At 41.8% G+C, this 24,995-nt stretch overlaps 1 protein-coding gene across 6 annotated transcripts in view; it reads left to right on the top strand.

The window, feature by feature from the left end:
- The window catches only part of BCAS3 (BCAS3 microtubule associated cell migration factor), a 1,340,542-nt gene that overhangs the window by 746,016 nt on the left and 569,531 nt on the right, over positions 1–24,995 (top strand). For all 6 annotated transcript variants that reach the window (XR_008888692.1, XM_056556703.1, XM_056556707.1 and 3 more), the window contains 2 exons: positions 2,725–2,825; positions 23,363–23,559. Coding sequence is in view for 5 of the 6 variants with exons in the window: in XM_056556703.1 (XP_056412678.1) it covers positions 2,725–2,825; positions 23,363–23,559 (298 nt within the window). In the remaining variant the exon portion in view is untranslated. The remainder of the gene's footprint in view (positions 1–2,724; positions 2,826–23,362; positions 23,560–24,995) is intronic.

Raw genomic sequence — 24,995 nt, 5'->3', positions numbered from 1 at the left:
GACCTCCCTACAATGTCTGGGCATGCTCCTGATGAGGTGGCATCTGCCAACTCCTGGACAGTCTGTGGTGCAACATGACATTGGTGGATGGAGCGAGACATGATGTCCCAGAAGTGCTCAATTGGATTCAGGTCTTGGGAATGGGCTGGCCCGTCCATAGCATCAATGCCATCCTCTTGCAGGAACTGATGACACACTCCAGCCACATGAGGTCTAGCATTGTCTTGCATTAGGAGGAACCCTGGGCCAACCGCACCAGCATATGGTCTCACAATGGGTCTGAGGAACTCATCTCGGTACCTAATGGGAGTCAGGCTACCTCTGGCAAGCACATGGAGGGCTGTGTGTCCCCCCAAAGAAATGTAACCCCATACCATTACTGACCCAACGCCAAACCGGTCATGCTGGAGGATGTTGCAGGCAGCAGAATGTTCTCCATGGTGCTCAGTCTGAACTTGGTTTCATCTGTGAAGAGCACGGGGCGCCAGTGGCGAATTTGCCTATCTTGGTGTTCTCTGGCAAATGCCAAACGTCCTGCATGGTGTTGGGCTGTAAGCACAACCCCCACCTGTGGATGCCGAGCCCTCATACCACCCTCATGGAGTCTGTTTCTGACCGTTTGAGTGGACACATGCACATTTGTGGCCTGCTGGAGGTCATTTTGCAGGGCTCTATCAGTGCTCCTCCTGCTCCTCCTTGCACAAAGGTGGAGGTAGCGACCCGCTGCTGGGTTGTTTCCCTCCTACAGCCTCCTCCACGTCTCCTGATGTACTGGCCTGTCTCCTGGTAGTGCCTCCATGCTCTGGACACTACGCTGACAGACACAGCAAATCTTCTTGCCACAGCTCGCATTGATGTGCCATCCTGGATGAGCTGCTACCAAAAAACAGCTGCCACTGAAAACAAGATGCACTCCACTAGATTTACAACAATATCTTTATTGGTACAAAACAGCAGATCAAGTTAACAGAAATATTAAAACCATTTAAAAGGATCCTAAAGAGCCACAACACAGCCTCAGAGCAGGGCCATGACCCCCTGCTCCGGGCAAATGACCCCGTCCTACTGAAGATGTAATATTAATAAATAGTGTCGGCTCAATGTGGCTAAAAAAGACAAAATAAGGGCACAATAAACACCACAATAATGTAACATGAAAAATAATTCTATCTAGGATGCAATGATAGCCTATGATACTGCCCTATTGCCAGTATACAATACCACACATAAGATGTACTCCACACGGGCCAGCGACACAGATGCTGTGACAGAGGACGGGGTCACTAACCCCACGCGTTCCGTCGCAAAGCAACTTCCTCAGGAGTGTTGTAGTCACTGTGTGTAGAACCTCTTATATACTACTGCGGTGGATGAAAATTAATGAGATACCTGGCAGGTGCGCTCCATGTGTTCAGGCCTGGATGAGCTGCACTACCTGAGCCACTTGTGTGGGTTGTAGACTCCATCTCATGCTACCCCCAGAGTGAAAGCACCGCCAGCATTCAAAAGTGAACAAAACATTAGCCAGGAACCATAGGAACTGAGAAGTGGTCTGTGGTAACCACCTGCAGAACCACTCCTTTATGGGGGGGTGTCTTGCTAATTGCCTATAATTTGCACCTGTAGTCTGTTCCATTTGCACAACAGCATGTGAAATTGATTGTCAATCAGTGTTGCTTCCTGAGTGGACAGTGTAATTTCACAGAAGTGTGATTGACTTGGAGTTACATTGTGTTGTTTAAGTGTTGCCTTTATTTTTTGAGCAGTGTATGTCCCTTACTGATTGAAATCTCTGTTCGTTCTGAATTTAGTAGTCCACTATGTGGTCTCACTTAATGATTGATGGCCCTCCCTATGTGAGCTGTCAATCAATGGGTAGGACCACTCACTAGACTCCTAAGGCCAGACTGAGTACAGTTTTAAATAAACAAAATGTTAGTTTTAATAAATGTTCCACACAAAGGTATATATTAATCTGCTCAGCTTCTCCTGCTCTATAAAATGATTCTAATAGATCATATTGCATGTTCAGAGTGACATACTGGTTGTAGTATACATTTGATACATAGTACCTGTGGTGCACAGCACTCCGAGCTAATGAAATGTCTTTCCTCTTTTGCTGCCTACTCTTCTCTGTCTCATGCGGTTTCACTTAAGGAGAGTTAAAGGAGTAGTCCAGTGGTGACTCAGTGGTTTACAACTTATCCCCTATCTTAAGGATAGAGGATAAGTTGCAGATCGCGGGGGGTCCGACCCCTGGGGCCCCCCGCGATCTCCTGTACGGAGCCCCGACAGCCCGCGGGAAGGGGGCGTGTCGACCTCCGCACGAAGCGGCGGCCGGCACGCCCCCTCAATACAACTCTATGGCAGAGCCGAAGCGCTGCCTTCGGCAATCTCCGGCTCTGCCATTGAGATGTATTGAGGGGGCGTGTCGGCCGCCGCCTCGTGCGGGGGTCGACACCCGCTATCTCGGAAGAGAGAGGGGGCCCCGTACAGAGAGATCGCGGGGGGCACCAGCGGTCGGACCCCCGCGATCTCAAACTTATCCCCTATCCTTAGGATAGGGGATAAGTTTTTCACCACTGGAGTACCCCTTTAAGCAGCAGCTTTATCTGATTCCCCCACTATTCTCTATTCAGTTTACGGTAGACTGATTTTTGGACACTGATAACTCACTATGTTTTTTTGTTTATCATTTTAAAATAATAAAAATATCTTTTGCAGTGGTGCCACCTGAAAGTCCTGGCCCCCTCACACGGCATGGATCTTATGATAGCTTGGCCTCAGACCACAGTGGCCTGGACGATGAAGAATGGCTTTCACAGGTAAATTGTTTAATCATTTTCTAAAGCAATTGGGCCATAAACTAAGTAAGTTTATTTACAGAATCCTAGATCCACTGAAATATCTGCTCAGGTTCTAAAACACATCAATCATCACGTGATATGCCTGCAAGTTTTTTTTTTTTTTACAATTTTGAATCTGCTTTGCTTGTTGTGTTATTTGTATCGCCATCCCAATTTTCTGTACTTTCACATTTAAATTAGCTTTAAGTCTGTTCATTAGACACATTTTATGGATTTCTTCTGGTCAGGTTAAGACTTAGGTGTTAGAACAACTCCAACTTTTTTATTTTAACTCCTGGCCATTTTCAAGATTTTTATTTGCTGTCAATGAATGAAAACATTTTTACTCGAATCCAGAGCCTGGGACAGAGGGGTAATGTTTCTCCTTGTGGAGAGCGCCAAACTCATGTGTGTAGTCCCATAGGCAATGCTTCCATGCCAAAAATTAGTTCTACTTGGGAATAAAGAGGGCTTGCTCTCTGGTGCCATCTGTTGGAGTAGCACATTGGCAAGTCAGTGCTGCATTAAGAGCCAAGAACCTGGAAAAAGCTGTCTACAGATTGGTAAATATTCCTTTCGAAAGAGATTCTGGCCTTGATAATAATCCCCAGTCATGTTTCAAGGCTTTTAAAGTGGTCAAGCAGTGACTTGCAGAAATGCTACCTCTGGTAGGTGGCACCAGAGAGCAAAGCTATCTTCCTTCTAGATCTGAGGGTTTGCTATTAGCGATAAATGAATCTGTGTCCTTAAAAGGGTATTCCATGTATAAAAAAATGTATCCCCTATTCACAGGATAGAGTATAAGTGTCTGATAGGGCATATTTTCATGTCCGCATAATTTATTATTTTACAGATCAGACAAATATCACTAATTATTCAGTCACTTCACCTAGTTATATTAAGCATTCATTATGTGCATTGCTTGTTTGAAAAACTAACCAATTTTCATTAAAAAATGACTGAGAAAATGTTAATTGTGTAAATCATGTTTTTACTGTAAACATACTTTAAAAAAAAAGCCTTGGTAATGTTTCTTTCTGATTTTCCATTGTAGTACCTATATTTTAAAATAATCCTGAAATCTTGCAGATTTCATGCACGATAGAATAATAGCCTCCCCTCCCTGTAGAATGACAGGTCTTAGAGTATTCTCCCATTTTGGTGAATAAAGTCTGCTTCAGACCATAGTGTCTATGCCTTTGGGCCTTGCTGTAAAGCATATCTCTAAATTCTGTTTGAACAGCTCAGATGAGATGGCTGCCCCTGTAATCATGTACTAAATGTTTACTAAGAAAAAGGACAACAAGAAAATAGAATTTAAAGAATACCTGTCATCAAACCATATTTTCTAAACTAATTCAGATATTATTCCCTAACTACTCCTATCACCCCTTCTTCTCTTAAAAAATGTTCCAAGCTTTAAAAATCTCTGTATCATACCTTCCCCCTTGCTCACATTGTGTGAGCTGCCGGCTTGAGAAAGTGGGCGTTCCCCAGCAGAAGCAACATCACTGAAGCCTGCCAGAGGCTCACCATGCCCTGCATGCACTTCATGAGTTTGGTCTCCTGCCAGGCCGGGAGAAGACCAAACAAACTGTTTGACTTGCGGCAGAACAGAGCCACCTATTGGCCGTTTTTTCAATCACATTAAAATCATATCAAGGTTGAGAAACTTGACAGCAAGTAAATAGCAAAGTGTCTTATAATTTGATGACATGTATGCTTTAATAAAAAAGGGCAGGCAGGTGCTGACATCTACTATTGGGTGTCAGCACACACTCACTCTGTAGGGCAGTTTCAGATAAAAAAAAAGAAAATAGAAACTGGTTAGAAAAAAGGAACATGTTTCAGTATCTGTCGACATTCAGTAAAAATCAAGGTAATACATACTCAGCTTGTGTGAGATGTGTCATCCCACTCGGGGCCTGCCATGATCTGACACATACCCTATTCTAGAGATAAGAAATAAGTGTTATATGTTGGAAACTCCCTTAAGTCTGTGTTATAATACCAGTCTTTTCATAGCTAAAACAAATGTTATTTATAAGATGCATTATTTGCAATGCACATAGAATATAAGGCACTACATTTCAATAATATGTCTGATTATAAACAATATTTCTACATTTTCTTTTTTCCTCTCACATCTAATAGACATCCTTACTCACACTCTAGCCAATGTATTCCTCTGTGCTCACACATTATAACATGAAATGTTGAGTTTTATTGCATCTTTTTGTTGACCCATCTTTGAAGATGTCCTTTCTTGCATTGATTAATATGACAAGATGTTCCAGAGCATAGGGAGATTCTGCACTCCTGCTACTTGGAGCAGAAGATGTTCTTTGTTGTGTAAAACAATAAGTAAGGGCTTTGGTAAAGTAAACACCTGAGTACAGTGAGGCACACAGTGCTAGGATTTAATGGGGCAAATTCCCTTTATGTGCGTGAACAACTACTCTTTCAATTGTTAACAGAATGGGATGCCTATGTGGGATATACAAGATTGCTGTAGGCAGCTATAAGAGTGAGTGCAATTTTTACCAGAGAACATTTAATTATATTCTTCAAGGACTTCCTAAACAAAAGCCTGAGAATCCTACATCTATGTAAGAAAACTGCAAATATGTGGGATATAACTGTGTTCTCAGACAAGAGGAAAACAAAACAACAAAAACTTAGAAACTAGACTGACCTCTTGTCCTCCTTGCAAGAGAATTTTAAGAGCTCAAGCCGCAAAAGTTTATCATAACATGTCACTTTATTACAGGCAAAGTGGTATATCCAGAAAGATATTGTAAATTTTAATAAATGCAGTAGTTCTCAAAAAACATCCTGAGGCATATACAATCCTGTACAGTCAGATCATAGAGATATTTAATTTCTGTCCTACATTCCCCTATGTAAACACAGTATTGGTTGAAGTATTGCTTTGTTCTTTGGGCAGATTTACATTTTCTCAGTTTTGCAGACAACGTGTTAAGGTCTTCTATTGTTGTATTACAAAAAAAAAAAAAAAAGATCTATCCTTGTGCACCTCAGGATGTACATTCTGCTACTGTCTGCAGATGGAAAAAAATATATACTATAGTAAAATCATAAATTAGTAACAACATAATGGGGGGAATTTATCATTGTTTTTACCCTGGTTTTGTGGAGTACATTTGTCTCACAGTTTGTCTCAGATGCTGTTTTGAGACTTTTCATTGCGACTTTTGTTTTAGAAGGTTTTTCTAAAGGAACATACCAAGTCATGATTTCAGTTGAAATCATGCAGTGGTCAGGTATTCATCAGGTATCCTTTGCATAGGGGATATGATGTATAAAGCCAGAATACCCCTTTAACCCCTTAGGAACTCAGCCCATTTTCACCTTAAAGGGGTACTCCGGTGAAAAACTTTTTTCTTTTAAATCAACTGGTGCCAGAAAGTTAAACATATTTGTAAATTACTTCTATTAAAAAATCTTAATCCTTCCAGTACTTATTAGCTGCTGAATGCTACAGAGGAAATTCCTTTCTTTTTGGAACACTGATGACATCACAAGCACAGTGCTCTCTGCTGACATCTCTGTCCATTTTAGCAACCGTGCATTGCAGATGTATGCTAAGGGCAGCATGGTGGCTCAGTGGTTAGCACTGCTGCTTTGCAGTGCTAGGGACTGGGTTCAAATCCCACTAAGGACAACAATAAATAAAGAGTTATTATTATTATTATAATGACATCAGCAAAGAGCACTGTGCACGTGATGTCATCAGAGAGAATTCCAAAAAGAAAATAATTTCCTCTGCAGCATTCAGCAGCTAATAAATCCAGGAAGGATTAAGATTTTTTAATAGAAGTAATTTACAAATCTCTTTAACTTTCTGGCACCAGTTGATTTAAAAGAAAAAAGGTTTTCACCGGAGTAAACCTTTAAGGACTCAGCCCTTTTTTGCAATTCTGACCACTTTCACTTTATGTATTAATAACTCTGAGATGCTTTTACCTTTTATTGTTTTTCGTGACATATTCTACATTAACATAGTGGTAAATGTTCATCGTTACTTGCATCCCTTTTTGGTGAAAAATACCCAAATTTCATGAAAATTTTGAACTAAATAAATTTTTTCTAACTATGAAACTTTCTGCTAATAAGGAAAATGCACATTATATATTGATTCACTAACACAATATGTCTACTTTATATTGGCATCATAAAGTTGACATGTTTTTACTTTTTGAAGACATTAGAGAGCTTCAAAGTTCAGCAGCAATTTTCCAAATTTTTCACGAAAAATTTAAAATCTGAATTTTTCAGGGACCAGTTAAATTTGAAGTAGATTTGATGGGTCTTTCTGGGAGAAATACCCCATAAATGACCCCATTATAGAAACTGCACCCTTCAAAGTATTAGAAATGACATTCAGAAGTTTGTTAACCCTTTAGGTGTTTCATATGAATAGCAGCAAAATGAAGGAGAAAATTCAAAATCTTCATTTTTTACACTCACGTGTTCTTGTAGAGCCATTTTTTTTACAAGGGGTAAAAGGAGAGAAATACTCCCAAAATTTGTAACCCAATTTCTCTCGAGTAAGGAAATACCTCATATGTGGATGTAAAGTGTTCTGCAGGCGTAGTAGAGAGCTCTGAGGGGAAGGAGCGACAATGGGATTTTGGAGAGTGAATTTTGCTGAAATGCTTTTTGGGGGGCATTTCACATTTAGAAAGCCCCTATGGTGCCAGAACAGTAAAAAAAAAAAAAAAAACACATGGCCTACTATTTTGGAAACTACACCCCTCAAGGAACTTAACAAGAGGTACACTGAGCCTTAACAATCCACAGGTGTTTGACGACTTTTCGTTAAAGTTGGATGTGTTAATGAAATCATTTTTTTTTTCAGTAAAATGCTGGCTTTTCCCCAAATTTTACATTTTTACAAGGAGTAATAGGAGAAAATGCCCCCCAAAATTTGTAACCCCATTTCTTCTAAGTATGGAAATACCCTATGTATGGATGTCAAGTGCTCTGCTGGCGCACTACAATGCTCAGAAGAGGAGTCACATTTGGCTTTTGGAAAGCAAACTTTGCTGAAATGGATTTTGGGGGGTGTGTCACATTTTGGAAGCCCCTATGATGCCAGAACAGCAAAAAAAATAAAAAAAATAAACACATGGCATACTATTTTGGAAACTACACCCCTCAAGGAACGTAACAAGGGGTACAGTGAGCCTTAACACCCCACAGATGTTTGACAACTTTTTGTTAAATTCTGGAGTGTAAATGGAATTATTTTTTCACTAAAATGCTGTTTTTTCCCCAAATTTTACATTTTTACAAGGGGTAATAGGAGAAAATGCCCCCCAAGTTTGTAACACCATTTCTTCTAAATATGGAGATATATTGGATGTAAAGTACTCTGCGAGCGAACTACAATGCTCAGAAGAGGAGGAGCGCCATTGAGCTTTTGGAGAGAGAATTTGTATGGAATGGAAGTCGGGGGCCATGTGCATTTACAAAGCCCCCACGGTTACAGAACAGTGGACCCCCCACATGTGACCACATTTTGGAAACTACACACCTCACAGAATTTAATAAGGGGTCCATACTCAGAAGAAATGGGGTTTCACATTTTGGGGGGCTTTTTTTCCTATTTTCCCTTGTGAAAATGAAAAATGTTAATGTTAAGGCTCACTATACCCCTTGTTACGTTACGTGAGGAGGGGTGTAGTTTCCAAAATAGGGTCACATGTGGGTATTTATTTTTTTGTGTTTATGTCAGAACCGCTGTAAAATCAGCCACCCCTGTGCAAATCACCAATTTAGGCCTCAAATGAACATAGTGCGCTCTCCCTCCTGAGCCATGTTGTGCGCCCGCAGAACATTTTACGCCCACATATTTTCCGTACTCAGGAGAAATTTAAAGTGGTCTCCAAACTGTGGCTCTCCAGACGTTGCTAGGCAACATCGCCGCACCAGGGAGCCGCACCTCATCGCCGCCGCTGCACCAGGGGCCTCCCGACGTCGATTGTCGCCACTGGTTAAGAACCTCCACTGCCGCCGCTGCTTGCAGGACAGTTCCCCCGCTCTGCCCGGACTACCGAAGGTGGGCTGGGCGGTGGAACCGAATTTTAACGCCCCCTATCTGCTATTGGTCGGTCGCTTCAGACCAATAGCAGGAATAGGAGGGGTGGCACCCCTGCCACCTCACTCCATTCCCTTCAGGGGGATCGAGGCTGTATTGGACAGCCCCGATCCTCCTTATTTTCCGGGTCACCGGAGACCCATATGACCTGGAATCGCTGCAGATCGCCGGTCTGAATTGACCAGCGATATGCGACAATCGCAGACATGGGGGTCTGCTGATGCCTGCTGCCGGTCCGGTCCCTGCCCGGCGAGCGTCAGGGACCAGAGTTCACACGGGCGTACAGGTACGCCCTGGGTCCTTAAGGATCGACGATGCAGGGGATATGCATACGCCCTGCGTTCCCAAGAGGTTAATATATATTCTAGTTAAAAAAGAAACAACCTGACATTATAATAGAAACTTGTATTGGGATTTATCCCTGTGTATATAATAAACTAGTAGGATTAGGAGTGGATGGTTATTTTGCTAGGGTTGCCATTGACAATACATATTTCCTATAGCAGCCATATTCACAGAAGAAAGGGAAGCCAACAACAAAGTAAAACTGGTCCCCCTTCCCTTATGATGCTTGGGTTTCCATCCTATTTCAATGCCCCTTATGTGCTAACAATGCTTTCCTCCAGGGCTAAAACCCTTATCCCTACAGCCTCAGTAAAGCCATGTTGTCTACCTCTATGGTGCATAAACTCCTGGTTATTTAGTGGGACAACCCCTTTAATTTTTTTACCACTTAAAACCTAAAAAAAAAAAATCCTAATTTGAGATATCTGTAAATTGCTACCAAAACCCAGATGAAAAATTCTATTGGATTGAAAATGTTGAGCAAAAATATCAATTGTACAATATATTAGTAGAACAATTATGTGTCCCTTCTATTTAACTTTAATAATAAATAAAAATGATCTTTGTAATACAACTGCACCATGTAATAAACAAACTCTTTCTCTTTATGCGTGCAATGTTTATTTGCTGTCACAACACATTCCCTGACATTATATACATTACATCCTTGACAGCCAGATAGATAAATGTTACCACAGAACATGTGCAGATACGTTCGCAGAAAGTGCCAAGTCCAGGGAAAATGGCTTCAACTTTAGTGGGGGAACTGAAAACTTTTCCTCTTGCCAGCAATGTTCAGCTCTTTCCACTATACTTGTTTTAGTTAGCTTTCTTTTCAGCATCAAATTTTGTCACAGAATGTATTGAGAAAGCCTGCCCTTCACTTCAACTTTTCAATTAGAACAGTGGGTAATGTGTGTTGTCAGTGTGAAGTAGATACAATATGTTTGTCCTGCACACAACAGGAGAGTGAATAGGAACATCTGGCCATAGCCTCGATTAAACTGCAAAGGCATCTGTTTACCTCTCGGCTCTGTGACACTGATGGTTCTGAGTTTAAAATATACAGGATGCTTTATCTGTGGCCTAATTTGCACTGCTTCATGAGGTACGGGCTGCAAAAGAAACGTAAATCTCTCAGGGCAACCAAAGCGTTGGTGAGGAACGAAAGGTAGCAAAAGCGAGACTCGTGTATGCCCAGAACCTTCAAGGCTCATAAATCTAGCAACGTATTCAAAATTCTTGACTGGACAAATCCTAGAAGTTGGACTGTGATTAATTCATAACAGCAGAGAAACAAGTGTTTCCACAGGCCCAATTCTTGTGCAAAACCTTGTCAAACAGAGCATGGATCATGTGCTGAAAAAATATATTTTTATATGTCAGAATTGCAGGGAAACTAATACAATATGTGGACTTACTGATTTATCTTCTAAATGTCTCAGTTATTCAGATGTATTTGTGATAAAAATAGCCCAACGGCCTCATACATATGTTGGGTGGAATCTGCGAAATGTGATTCTTCTATAGCAAAGTTTATCAGGTTATTTAATTCAGAAACTCAAGAAAGAAGAGACATATTAGGTTCATGTAGACATTGCAGTTATGTGTCAAAGAGTCTCACTGCCTATTCATTTGCATATATTTTAATGAATGTTGTGCAATGCTACTAGGGATTTTTGTAAAACTATGAATATTGAATTTAAAACCTGCACCCTAACATACTTTACATAAAAAGTTTAAAATCAATGTAGGCCATACATCAAAGAGATGTCTTAGAGACTAATGTCGGTTGAAAATCTGATACCGAGAATACATCAGATTGGATACCCTAATAAAGATCAGCTAGTGGGTGAAGAGCCACCTGAAAATCCAAGTATTTGAACTGTGTGTGAAATAGCTCCTTTCTTGTTAAAGAGTTGTGTAACAGATGCGGTAGCCCTTCTGGGTGTCCCTCCTGGCGGTCTCGGGGAGGTGTGTGTGGCCATTAGGTTCCGCACCTCCCTGCAAACACCCAAGGTACTCCTGCTTTGGCAGGGTACCTACCGTTATCGGCTCTGTGGGCAGATACCTTGGCTAACGCCAAGGGGGATGCCGGGAGCATTTGTGGTCCCCTAGTAGCTTCGGCCAAAAGGGACATCGAACCTGGAACCTCGCAGGTACCTTTTGGTCCGGAGGCGAAGGGTAAGGTTTGTTGGGGGGCCTCTCTCCTATCGGAGAAGGGCTTGCGATAGACCTCATCCTTCGTGCACGTTCCTCGGCTCTTAGAAAAAAAAAAAACAGTACAGTCCTTCCATTTTTGGATGACTTTAACAAGGGTGAAAAATTAGAGGTGCACCATAGGCTAAATACATTCACGTCAGGTGTATCTCGGCGAGATAGATCAAAAAGGCTCACTTTGGATGGTTGTGTTATCGAATAGGCACAAGGCTTTGACAAGGGTATAGGAATTTCTCAACCATTATTCATAATGGTCTCCAAGGTCAGATGCTCACTTTATGCCCAGTAGAAGATTACTTTCCATGGTGCAATGAAATCAACTAAAAGTCCACAAATAGGACTACCCAGTTTTGTGGATCAGTCCCACTGAAAATGTTGCATTTCAGGGTTTACAGGACCCTTGTTCTCAAGCTACAGGAGACATAATGTTCTCTAACTTGAGAAAATGGGTCCTGTGCACCACTAGTGTTGTTTTAATGAGAATGGTCAATAAAACTGGATAACCCTATTTGTGAACATTTGGCTGAGCTCATTGCGCCATGAAAAATATTCTACAACAGCCGCATTGAGTGTTGTTTATAATACACAAATTACCTGCAAAACAATAAGGCAGAGTTTATGCAGTTTGCTGTGGTCTCTCTTCCAGAGAATGCAGTGAGCCAGGGAATGAAATACACAGCTTCTCCCCACTCATTCTTATCATTGGTGGGGTCTGAACACTCGGACTTGGACCAATCCAAACATTTGACTTGTCTCTTTGACAAGTAAAAGATTTTGAGTGTTCAGACCCCCACCAATTGTCAGAATGAGAAGGAGGAAGGAGAAGCACATGGCTGTTCACGTCACTCCTCAGTTTGCTATGGTCTCTGTCTAGTTGCACTGTACGGGCTCTATAGACTTATGATGAGATCACAGTGAGCAGGAAAATGAAATGCACTCTCCTTGCCCATTCTTATGATTTTTGGGGTTCTAAACATTCAAATTCTGATGATATTGGGGGAGATTTATCAAAACCTGTCCAGAGGAAAATCCTGAGTTGCCCATAGCAACCAATCAGATTGCTTTTTCCATTTTTCATAGGCCTTTTCAAAAATGAAAGAAGCGATCTATTAGGTTGCCATGGGCAACTCAGCAACTTTTTTTTAATCAGAAAGTTTTATTAAGGTTTTTGTTTTGTTTTTAACAGACAAAACAGAAAAAACACACATAACAAACCAAAACAACCCCCCATCCCCACGAACAACACCTCCCACCAGGTCCCTATGACAAATATAAACTACAGCACCATGTTATAACCCGTGTAGCAGTCGCCAAAAAATAAAATAAAAAGATAAACCTTGGAAGACACATTAGGAGTAGGAGAATAACAAACTGGGTTATAAGGGAAGGAGAAAAAAAAAACATGAAACAGGAGAATCACCACAGATTAAGGCCGACACAGAACAAAGACACATCAATATACGTAGACCAATAAAGTGAGGACACAAAGACCACAGACCACATTGATAAACCCAGCAAGGGAAACACCAACCAACTGACCAGATCAATTAGGGACACCCATCCGCGCAAAAAGGCCTCCATTGGAGTACGCTGCAGATATGTGGAAGCCACCCCAGGTGCATCAATTCAGGGGCCCCAGATGGACTCAAAACTTCCCATTGCCTTCCTTTTAGTATAACCCCCCCCCCTCCAATCAAATAATATGATTCAATTTAGATATCAATTCAGAAAGAGTGAGAGGAGAAACTCTCAGCCAATATTGAGCAACTAACTTATGAGCCTGATAAAGAATCCTACAAATACCCAAATATACCCAGCTATCCTCATCCGGACCCTCTGCACAGCCCAACACACAAAGCAAAGCAGAAGGATACCCTAGATTTGCCTAATTAAATTTAACACCTCCCTCCAGAATTGCAAAATATGTGTACATTCCCACAGCATATGTAACAGATGGGCATCAGGTAGAGAATAACGAGGACAACAGGAGTCCGTCTGACCTTCAATTCTATGGAGAAAGGCAGGGGTCCGGTACACTCTAGCAATAAAAACAACTGGAAGAGACGATGAGCCTCTGACACAGCCAGTCTTGGAGTCATAGACACCACCTGAGCCCACTGCTCATCTAAAAGAGGACCAATATCTGCTTCCCACTTCTCCAATGGATAGACCTTATGGTAAGAGGAAGGCAAATCACTATACAAGACAGAAATAACCCCTAAATTGGGTGTCCAGGGCATGTCGTAGCTGCAAATATCTATAGAAAATGACTGCGGTAGAGCAAACTCTTCAGGGAGTTGGGGATTGGATGTCAACCCCCCCCCTGGTATGCAACTGAGAGGACCAATGGGAAGAATCAGAGAGAGCACAAAATTCAGACAGATTAGGATTATGCCAAAGGCGAGAATATGTAACATAAGTGGTATACTGGAGAAGGGACCTAAACTTTGCCCATACCTTACGTATGAGAGTAAACGTAGGCACCATATCTGGAGGTCTGGTTTGAGCGGCAATTTCTAACAAGTAAACAGGTGTCACCCCCCTCAAATCGCTGTGACACTAACTGACCCCATAGTAGCATACATGGCTCACCCTTCAACTGTTGAACCTGTGCAGCTAGGAAATATAGCCACGGATTAGGAACCGAGATTGGAGGGGTCCAAAGGAAGGAGAGTAGATTTATCCCAGTTGATAGCAGGCCCGAATATTCACCAAACCGCTCAATCAGATGCATCAGCGGAGGAAGAGTATGAGCAACATCACCCAAGAAAAGATGCATATCATCAGCATATAGGGCTATGCGTTCATCAAGGATACCATATCGGAATCCTCTAAACTCCGCTGATGATCTAACCAACACGGCCAGGGGTTCTATGGCAATAGCAAAAAGAAAGGGGGACAGGGGACACCCCTGGTGCGTGCCTCTACCCAGGGGAAAAGAGTGGGAGATTAGACCGTTAGTCCTAATCCTGGCACGCGGAGCCACGTATAACAACTGAACCCACTTCAGAAATTGAGGACCGAAGCCCATATGATGCATTACACTACACAGAAAGCGCCATTCGACACTGTCAAAAGCTTTGGCAGCGTCGAGTGAAAGTACAGCGCTACCAACACCTCCCTCCAGCACCAATTGAAGATTCAGAAATAGCCGTCTAATATTATCAGCCGTGGACTTGCCAGGCATAAACCCAGTTTGACCGCCATGCACCAGAGTCGAGATAACCCTCAGCAACCGATTCACAAGTACCTTAGCCAGCATTTTAATATCTGAACACAACAATGAGATTGGTCGGTAAGAACCCGCCAAAAGCATATCTTTCCCAGGCTTCAGCAATAGTATTATAATAGCCTCTGACATAGAAGTAGGTAAGCCGCCCTCAACTTCAGCAGCCTGCAGAACTTCTAGTAACTGAGGAAGCATTACAGCACTATATTGCTTAAGATATTCATTGGGTAGCCCGTCCACCCCTGGTGACTTCTCATTTGGCAAAGAACCCAGGGTCTCTTCCAACTCTCTCAAAGTAATAGGCGTGTCCAGGAAGTCTCTCTGAGTCTGCGATAGGGCTGCCACCGGGATAGAGGAAACAAATTGATCCACAGCAACATCATCATACAACAATTTAGAGGAATATGTCTCCTCATAAAAGGAGACTAACACATCAAGAACTTTAGTATCCTCCTGCACCAGAGGCCCAGCACCATCGCAGAGACAGGGAATAGCCGTGGACCACTGCTGCACCAAAATCATACAAGCCAATAAACAGCCAGTGCTTTCCTCACTTTCAAAATATTGCTGCTGTGGAAAGAAACGTGTATTATCCACCATTTGCAGTAGATGTGCATCCAGTAGAGTACACAAAGACTGCAAGCAAACCTGAACAGCATCAGACGGGTTCCCAAGGAACTCCCTCTCAGCAGAAAGCACCTGCCATTGCAATGACACCTGTATTCCTCGATTCTTCGATTTACATGTGTTAATGTCTCTAATAACACCCCAGACAAAAGCCTTCAGAGAATCTCACACTACCCCCAGCGAAGCTGAGCCACTATTCATTGCCAGGAAAGATTCAGTATCCGCTACCAGCGTGTGGCCTATCGGGTGTACCTGAAGCCAGTACGGATTAAGGGACCACAAGGACCCCCTAACTCTAGGACTAGAACTGAAGCTAAGGTGTACATGAATAGGAGAATGATTCGATAAATGACAGGGGAGATATTCCACCACCACCACCTATGGGAAGATCAGCTCATTACCCAGCGCTAAATCAATACAATACTCCATAAGTCAACCCACCCAACTTCCTCTACAAACTTAGTCAGACTGGTAACAGAAGACTCTATAGGGGCCCCTCTACCCCCAAATTTATCTATGGACGGATTCAAAAGATTATTGAAATCTCCTACCAGAAGAAGGGGCACATCTGGCAGGGAAGAGACAAAGGACACCACCCTCCTCAATACATCACTAGAATATGGGGGAGTATTGCAGCCAGTATACAAGGCATACACAGTGAAATTCACCATAAAGGCACACAAAGCGACCATCAGGGTCATTCAAACTAGAAAGAGACTTAGAAAGAATATTCCTGTGAATAAGAACACTGACACCTCTAGCATGAGATGAGTAGGTGGCATGGAAGGTATGGCCGAACCATTGTTTGTTAAGTACCTGTTTCATATCATCCGTCAGATGTGTCTCAGAGAGACACAAAAGAGCGGGTTGATGAGGCTTGAGCACCTGCAGAACAGCAAGTATTTTTATCAGTAGCCATAGGAGTGGACAAAACAATAAATGAAGCAGGGAAAGGACAGACACCGAGGCAAATGACCAGGTAGAATGGGTCAAAACAGGAAACACGAACAAAGGAATAAGTGCACGACCTGGAACAAGGACAAAGAACAAGACAGACACCCCAAATAAACAACAAAGACACAAATGTCGCAACTCGCAACACAAGGGGCAGAGGAAAAGCCCAGTAACCAAAAGCATGTAGCATACAAATAACCATTCTTCCCATCAATAGTGCAGGTATAACAACATAACAACATAACATAGGCATATTGCATGATACGATACAGATCATAAAACAACACCCCAAGGAATATAGAAAATAAGTAAGAACCCCCCCCCCCCAAAGCGTATAGGTATATAAAAGCTCCCCCATTAAACACCGAGAATGTAAATGAGAACATAACAAAATGGCCAAGCTTCCCCCAACAGGAGGAGGGGAGTACATTCCGAAGAGCGTCCTACAGCAGAGTGAGGGAAGCCTAGAGAGGCCGAAACTTACCTTAGTTAACAGTGCGGCCGCCACAGTGCTTGGAGACAACCTTAACAAAACAAATCACAGATCTTTATTGACGAGTTCATCGAATCTGCGCTTCATGAGCATCCAACCAGTCCGCAGCCACCACTGATGTATCAAACAACCCTCCGTTTGGCTGGATAAAGCATGGAATAGATCGTAAACGTCTCTTGACATCCATGTATTTGGCTCTTTTCTTTTGGACCTCAGCAGAAAAGTCTGGAAACACAGAGACACGATTGCCATTAATTGTGAGCTGTTTCATGTCCTGAGCTTTGCGTAGAATAATGTATCCTTATAATGCAGTAAACGAATAAGCACTGCTCTAGGCGGAGCTCCTGGCGGGAGAGGTCAGGTGGGCACCTTATGCGCCCGTTCCACTGCAAAGAGGGGCATCAGAGTCTTTTTTCCAAAAGTCGTGAGGAGCCAGTTCTCAAAGAATTCTCCAGGGTAGCGGGCGGCCCTCTGATATTTCCAGTACCCCCACAAGGCGCACATTATTCCCACCAAAGGCGGTTTTCCATATCATACGACTTGGCAGCCAATGCGGTCAGATTAGTAATCACACGGTGCATGTCCTGCTTCAGGGGGGGACCTGATCCTACAAATCTCCAACTCTTTCCTCCACCACCCCAATCCGCTCAGACACTTTCTGCATATCATGGCGTAACAGGTTAATGTCCTCACGCATGCCTCCAATAAGAAGCTTCATATCAGCATTCCCCTTTGAAATAGCTAACATCAAATCTGGTTCAGGGGCAGTAGAAAGAACAGCGGTGCCCCTTAGAACATGAGGCCCCATAATGGCAGAGGAAGGGTTAAGGCCAGGTGAAGCATGACCTGGCATTAACGTGACCACCCCAGCATAGGAGAGGGGAGCATGAGACACAGGCACAGGCATGGAAGTAGATACAGTGAGAGAGTTTGTAGCATTCACTGCAGGGGCTCCAGCAGCAAAAGAGTTAACTTCAGGCTGCACTGTACTCACAGACTGGCCCAGCATGTCCTCTGACCCTGGAGCCGTGGAAGGAGCCTGTTCTGCCAGCAGCCACTCTGCCCCTGCATCAGTGACGTTGCTGCAGCCCGATCTGTCTCAGGAGGTTCCGTGACCTTGGGTGAATTGCTGTAGCTGTTCCGCCACGCCAGCCATCTCAGCGCAAGGTGGCGCCTGCACACCATGCGGCCCGGTCCCACTGCCTCCCTGTGCCTTATTCCCCTTATTCCGGTTGCTGCACCCGGCCATCTCACACCCCACAGCTTCAGGAGAGGTTCGGCAACGCACTGTAAGGGTCGGAGCTGTTAAAAGTGCTAGATGCCCAGGATAAGTGTAGGATCAACAGCGGAGCCCCGAGATGCTGTGACTGCTCACATACTGCGCTAAGCCACGCCCCCCCCCAAACTCAGCAACTTTTCCTCTGGACAGGTTTTGATAAATCTCCCCATCCGATTTCTGATATATCTCTGCGACATGTCAAAAGTTTTGTTAAATGACAGGGACAGTTTTACAGTAAATGCCACTAAACAGGGTTCAAATTAGTATTTTAGGTATGCAGAGGTTTTATATTCCTAGCAGAAATAGCAGGCAGGATTGCAGTCTACTGTGCTATTCTACAAGGTAAGCAAAGCTGAGCAACCCATTTTGAGTTAATGCATTCTGATAGAAACTGGATCAAAACAGATCCATCTTGTCCATACTGATTAATGCCTTAAGACATTGAAGAGACATATATTATTGGAACCTATCCACAACTAAAATGAGCAATTTCTATAAGAAACTTTTATTACAGAATTTCTATGCATAAAATACATACGTACAATATAAATCCTTAAAGCATACCTGTCATATGACAGAAAACAATAATGCCTATATATGTTACTTACTAGCTCATGCAGATTCTTTACATGTTTTTTTATGTGTCTAGCTTCTGTATTTGGCTCAAATCCCTCCGTTCTGACATCCACTTCTCTGAAAGGGGCATGTCCGAGACAAGCACTGAGCCCGCCCTCAATCATCAAGCATTCACTTCCTCCCTGAGTCTGCTGCTGTACTGGTCTCTTTATTCAAACACTGTAGGCTGCTCTGTTAGGCTGGGTTCACACCACGTTTTTCAAATACGGTTACCGTATACGGTTTTCCGCTAAAAAACGTATGGCAAAAACCATATGCAGCCGTATACAACCGTATATTAAATTAAAACGTATACGGTTTTTCCCCGTACGGTTCTATCCGTTTGCATCAGTTTTTGCCAACGGTTTTGTTATTAGTTTTCCAGCAATTTAATAAAGTTACTATTTTTCTGCGCATGTGTCAACTCCAAAAACGGATTAGAAAAACCGTGTGCAACCGTATTCTGAAATTCTGTGTACGGTTCTCATAGACAACAATGTTAAAAGAACTGCATAGGGTTTTCCAACTGGAGGCAAAAACGTGGTCGACAGCGTTTTTGCCTATGGTTGAAAAATTGCCAAAAACGTATCCGAGGCAAAACTAATGCAACTGTACACAACATTTGGAATACGGTTTACAATGCATTCTCTATGCATACGGTTTCGGATACGGTCGTATAAGTTTTTTTGTGGAAAACCGTATATGGTTACCGTATTTGAAAAACGTGGTGTGAACCCAGCCTAACCCCTCCTCACTGTTTACAGATAGGAGATACGCAGGACAGAAGTGAGCATAGAGAAGTGCTAGCACCGCCCTCACTTCCTGGACTTTGTCCCAGCCTATGATGCAGCTACCAGAAAAGACCATGTTCTGAATGGTATAGAGACCCCTAGTGATCCTTTTTATAAGCCCTGATTTTTATGAAGTATATTAGAAGGGTTAATATTTTACCAAAAATGACATCATATAAAAAGTTTTGTATTCTGACAGCGCCCATTCAAGTAAAAGTCTGTGTAGTCATTGGATGGAAATGTTCTATGCTACTTCTTCACACTGATCTCAGCTACTATTGTTGGCAAGTAATATTCCTATATTCTAGCCTTCCACTGAGAGAAAAAGACTATATTCACTTTTATAACTGCAAAGAATGTTCCTCGGGCTACTTTTTCATTGCTGTTTTTATATCTGCTGAATTTGCTTTTAAAGAACATGTGTTTCCCGTGGAATAGTGTGTAAAACCTGACTTGTGTGAAACCACAATCCTATTTACTTTTTAAAATAACAGTTATTAACATTCAGTGTTACATTTATGAATTCTTACAGATTAATAAAAAAATGTTTAATTCCTTTACAAATTTCTAAATATTTGCTCAGCTGTGTCAGTATAAGGAAAAATGGAGGAATGAATAAAAACAAACTTAGCACAATCTCAAGGGCAGTAAAACTGTTCAGTAGGATTTTCCTTTTCTCATGCCTTGCCTTATATAATGGAAATGGCTTTGTTTTTTATACTGACATGGTAGCTATAAAGATATTTAATAAATTAGGAACATTGCTACAGCTATATAGCAACAGATTAGACATTGTTTTAGTCTGTCCATTGGCTATAAGTTTATGTTAGACTAAGACAAATGTTCTTGCTAGTGTACACTACATAGTCATTACCTGACTATATACACAGCTTTATCTGTTCTGCCTCCAATAAGCTAAATTGAAAATAGTGTTATTTTGGGGTCCATCCCCCCCTTCCCCCCTTCTTAGTACAGAGCATCTTAGCCAGAGAGATGCATTAGAAATAGCTCATTGGATGTACCAACACAAAAATATATGTGGTATGTAGCCGTAGCAATGCTCTATGGAAAAAGAGTATGCAAATTCTCAATAACAATAATTTTAATGCCTGGAAAAAAAAATCTGATCTTTCACTGATCACAAGCATTTTCCTTGTCTTTGTCGGCTGATCACTGAAACTTTTATATGGGCTCGTAATTTCTAAAGTAAAGGGGTTTCTAGGTGATGGGGTGCACTCACTTTCGGGGTGTTTGCCCATCGTCAATACAGAGCAGGGTTATCTGGCTTGGCTGAAGTGAGAGGCCTGTGACTAATTAAATGGGGTCAGTACTTTCCTCAGGGAGAGGACACCACTTCTGGTGTAAAACGGAGATTCAAGTAGGCCATATAGCACTCCGCAGGCTCCTGGGAAAAAAAAAATGCAGTCATGGCCGTAAATGTTGGCGCCCCTAAGATTTTTCAAGAAAATGAAGTATTTCTCACAGAAAAGGATTGCAGTAACACATGTTTTGCTATACACATGTTTATTCCCTTTGTGTGTATTGGAACTAAACCAAAAAAGGGAGGAAAAAAAGCAAATTGGACGCAATGTCACACCAAACTCAAAAGATGGACTGGACAAAATTATTGCCACCCTTTCAAAATTGTGGAAAAATAAGATAGTTTCAAGCATGTTATGCTCCTTTAAACTCGCCAGAAACAAGGATGAGATGACCATAAAAACAGGAGTTTTGTCCGGCGCAGAAAGGAACTGTCAGAAGGCAGGATAAAATCAAGGGATTTATTGAGTGCAACATGTTTCGCTGCACATGCGCAGCTTCTTCAGGCATGACAAAATGAGGCTAGTGGCTGGTATATATACCCCCAACAATTAACCGCCTAATGCTGACGCAGAGACATAGAAAGCAAGACTACATTTTGTCAAAATGAACTTGAGTAGGCCAAAATCCTTGTGGAAAAAAATCTTGTGGACAGATGAGACCGAGAGAGAGCTTTTTCGTAAAGCACATCATTCTACTGTTTACTGAAAAAGGAATGAGGCCTATAAAGAAAAGAACACAGTACCTACAGTGAAAGATGGTGCAGGTTCAATGATGTTTTGGAGTTGTTTTGCTGCCTTTGGCACTGGGTGCCTTGAATGTGTGCATGACATCATGAAATCTGAGGATTACCAACAGATTTTGTGTCGCACTGTACAGTCCAGTATCATAAAGCTGGGTTTGTGTCCGAGATCTTGGGTCTTCCAGCAGGACAATGACCCCAAACATACATCAAAAAGCAACCAGAAATGGATGGCAACAAAGCGCTGGAGAGTTCTGAAGTGGCCAGCAATGAGTCCAGATCTAAATCCCATTGAACAACTGTGCAGAGATCTTAAAATTGCTACTGGGAAAAGGCGCCCTTCCAAATAGAGAGACCTGGAACAGTTTGTAAAGGAAAAGTGGTCCAACATTCCGGCTGAGAGGTGTGAGAAGCTTATTGATGGTTATAGGAAGTGACTGATTTCAGTTATTTTTTCCAAAGGGTGTGCAACCAAATATTAAGTTAAGGGTACCAATAATTTTGTCCAGACCATTTTTGGAGTTTGGTGTGACATTATGTCCAATTTGCTTTGTTTCCTCCCTTTTTTGGAATAGTTCCAATACACATCAAGGGAATAAACATGTGTATAGCAAAACATGTGTTACTGCAATCCTTTTCTGTGAGAAATACTTCATTTTCTAGAAAAAATTTCAGGGGTGCCAACATTTACGGCCATGACTGTGTATGTATATATTTATATATATGTATATATATATATATATATATATATATATATATATACATATATATATATAAATATATACATACACAGTATACATAATATATACATACACAGTATACACATATGTGTGTGTGTGTTTTGGTAAACAGGAAAAGTACATGTAAGAAAAACTTATTATAAGAATATATACCCCCCAAAAATTGTACAAATGCAAAAAAATGAAAATGAATCAGTTTAACCTTTATTTGGGAAAAAAAATCATGTTTTTTTTAAACTTGTCCATCCTTATAACTGTTTGTGATTGGCTGCTTTGTTATTTATATACCAATACTGGGTCCTAATTTAGCCATGCCCCCGAGAAAGCGCCCTACAGAAAATAGGATATGCATGCATGGGTCTGACCATATAATTGATCCTAAAGAATAATAACAAAGGGCACCCCGTAAATCCAGTTGTCAGTATTGTATATCTAGGTTCATCCAAAGCTCTAGTTGGTAACAGCAGCCGGTGCTACTTAATAATTGTGGACAATGCTGGAGGTGCTAAGCTATATAAAGATAGCATGTATATATAAAAGCAATATGAAGTAATAATAGCTTGCACTCACCGTCGCTTGCACTCATTATCTTTCAATCATAAGTTCATCAGGGAGCATATCAGAACGATGCAGGGGCGCTCTGAGGCTAGGGACCGCATTTGTACACCGCTGTGTACTTCTTCTGACCATATACATGACATTTTTAACTTGTTTCCCCTTGGCTCTATGTTTTTTTCCTCCTGGTAACACAGCACTTGCTGTGTATTCCCCTGCTATCTACAGTATTTGTTTATTCAACTTTTTTGATGCTATTATTAATTTCTATACCTTAGGGTCTATTGTCTATTTGTTCTATTCCATGCATATTTTCCACAATGTTTGCTGATGCCTCCCTCATGATTTTCGGAGATGATTTTATATACCGTTCCTTTGATATTTTATGTATACATTTTTGTATATTGTGCTTTCTGACATTGAAAGCTATGTTTGATATGTTCACACAGAGTTGATCACTGTCCTTTCTTGTCATATTCCAGGTGGAGATAGTCACACATACAGGACCTCACAGAAGACTGTGGATGGGACCTCAGTTTCAGTTTAAGACTATCCATCCCTCTGGCCAAACAACTGTGATTTCTTCTAGCTCCTCGGTCCTCCACTCACATGGTCCAAGTGACACCCCACAGCCATTGCTGGAATTTGATACAGATGATCTTGATCTAAACAGCCTTAGGTATCTTTCCTGGAAAGATCATATACTCTATGTAAAATTTTGTTTGTATTTTACCAATACTAAAATGTTATTTGGTGTTTTTACAGTTTTTCTTATTTTGTGATATATTACAAAATTTATGGAATGTTATATCCATGGTTAAATGGGTTATCCACCATAAGGTGATTTTAGTACATACCTTTTCGACAGTAATGGAAATGCTTAGGAAGGATCCATGGTTGTATTGGGGTTAAATGACTATGTTGTGAGATTACCATAAAGCTGAGGCTATCTTTTTGTGAACTGGCTATTTCTGGCAATAGACCAGTGTTTTCTGACCAAAGTGCTTTTGCAAATACAGAATGATCTTCCTCCCACCCAGCGGTCGTTCCACCCATTGAAGCAAAGACCGGCTCCCTCTGAACACCTGACTAGTGATGCAATGTCTGGGGCCACACTGCAACCTGAAAAAACCTGAGACGACACTTATTTTGTATGCTGATAAAAATAAACCTTGGAGCAAAAATCTAAGAAGAATTGCGATACCACTATTAAACATAGCTACAGACACTATATTATGAACTACACTAACTTTACAGCCCCTGTAGTCCAGTCAAATAAATAAAAATCCTTGAATGCCCCTTTAAAAAGGTTGAAAAAAAGACATACAGCATACATACGTACATACAGCAGACATACTTACATTTTATCACACTCTATATATCTCACAAACATTCTATAGTCATGCCATACACTATGGCCCAAATTTACTATTGTAGTTTAATAGTTAGTGTGCTTTAGTGTTTCTTTTATTCAGTAGTAGTATATTTACTATTGTGGTGCATGGGTTATGGTATTTTGGTTCTACATGTCTGATCTTGCTTATGTACAATGCTGCTTGTTTAGACCTTGTTTATACCATTTGTGGTGTATTACAGACAGATTTATGCATCACAATTTGTATGGGGTTAATGCCGGGCATCACCACGGTCGGTGATGTCTGGCATTAGACATGGGTCCCGGCGGCAGATAGCTGCCGTGAACGGCCTGCTATGACCCGCGCTCAGCTCCTGAGTGCATGTCATAGAAGGGGAGAGGGACGAGGGCGTACAGGTACACCCTCTGTCCCCAACCAGTTATTAGATAAACATTTATGGTAAAATCCCTTGTAAGGTCACTAATGTAGTAGATCTACTTTAGTCAACTATTGGATCGCTTTCACAAAGCAGTATTTTAAACAGTATTTTGGATCTGTATTTGTAAGCCAAAAACAGTAGTGGGACCTACTTAAAGGGGTACACTGGTGCTCTAGTGTTCTGAACATTTTGTTCAGAGCACTCGGAGCCGGAGGCCGTGATTGTGACGTCACAGTCATGCCCCCCCTTGTAATATAACGCCAACCCCCTCCATTCATGTCTATGGGAGGGGGTATGTTGGCTGACACCCCCTTCCATAGA

This window comes from Hyla sarda, chromosome 2 (genome assembly GCF_029499605.1).
Source record: "Hyla sarda isolate aHylSar1 chromosome 2, aHylSar1.hap1, whole genome shotgun sequence".
In the NCBI taxonomy this organism is placed as follows: Eukaryota; Metazoa; Chordata; class Amphibia; order Anura; family Hylidae; genus Hyla; species Hyla sarda.
The sequence above is the reverse complement of the archived record's forward strand: the minus strand, read 5'-3'. Positions and strand labels throughout refer to the sequence as shown.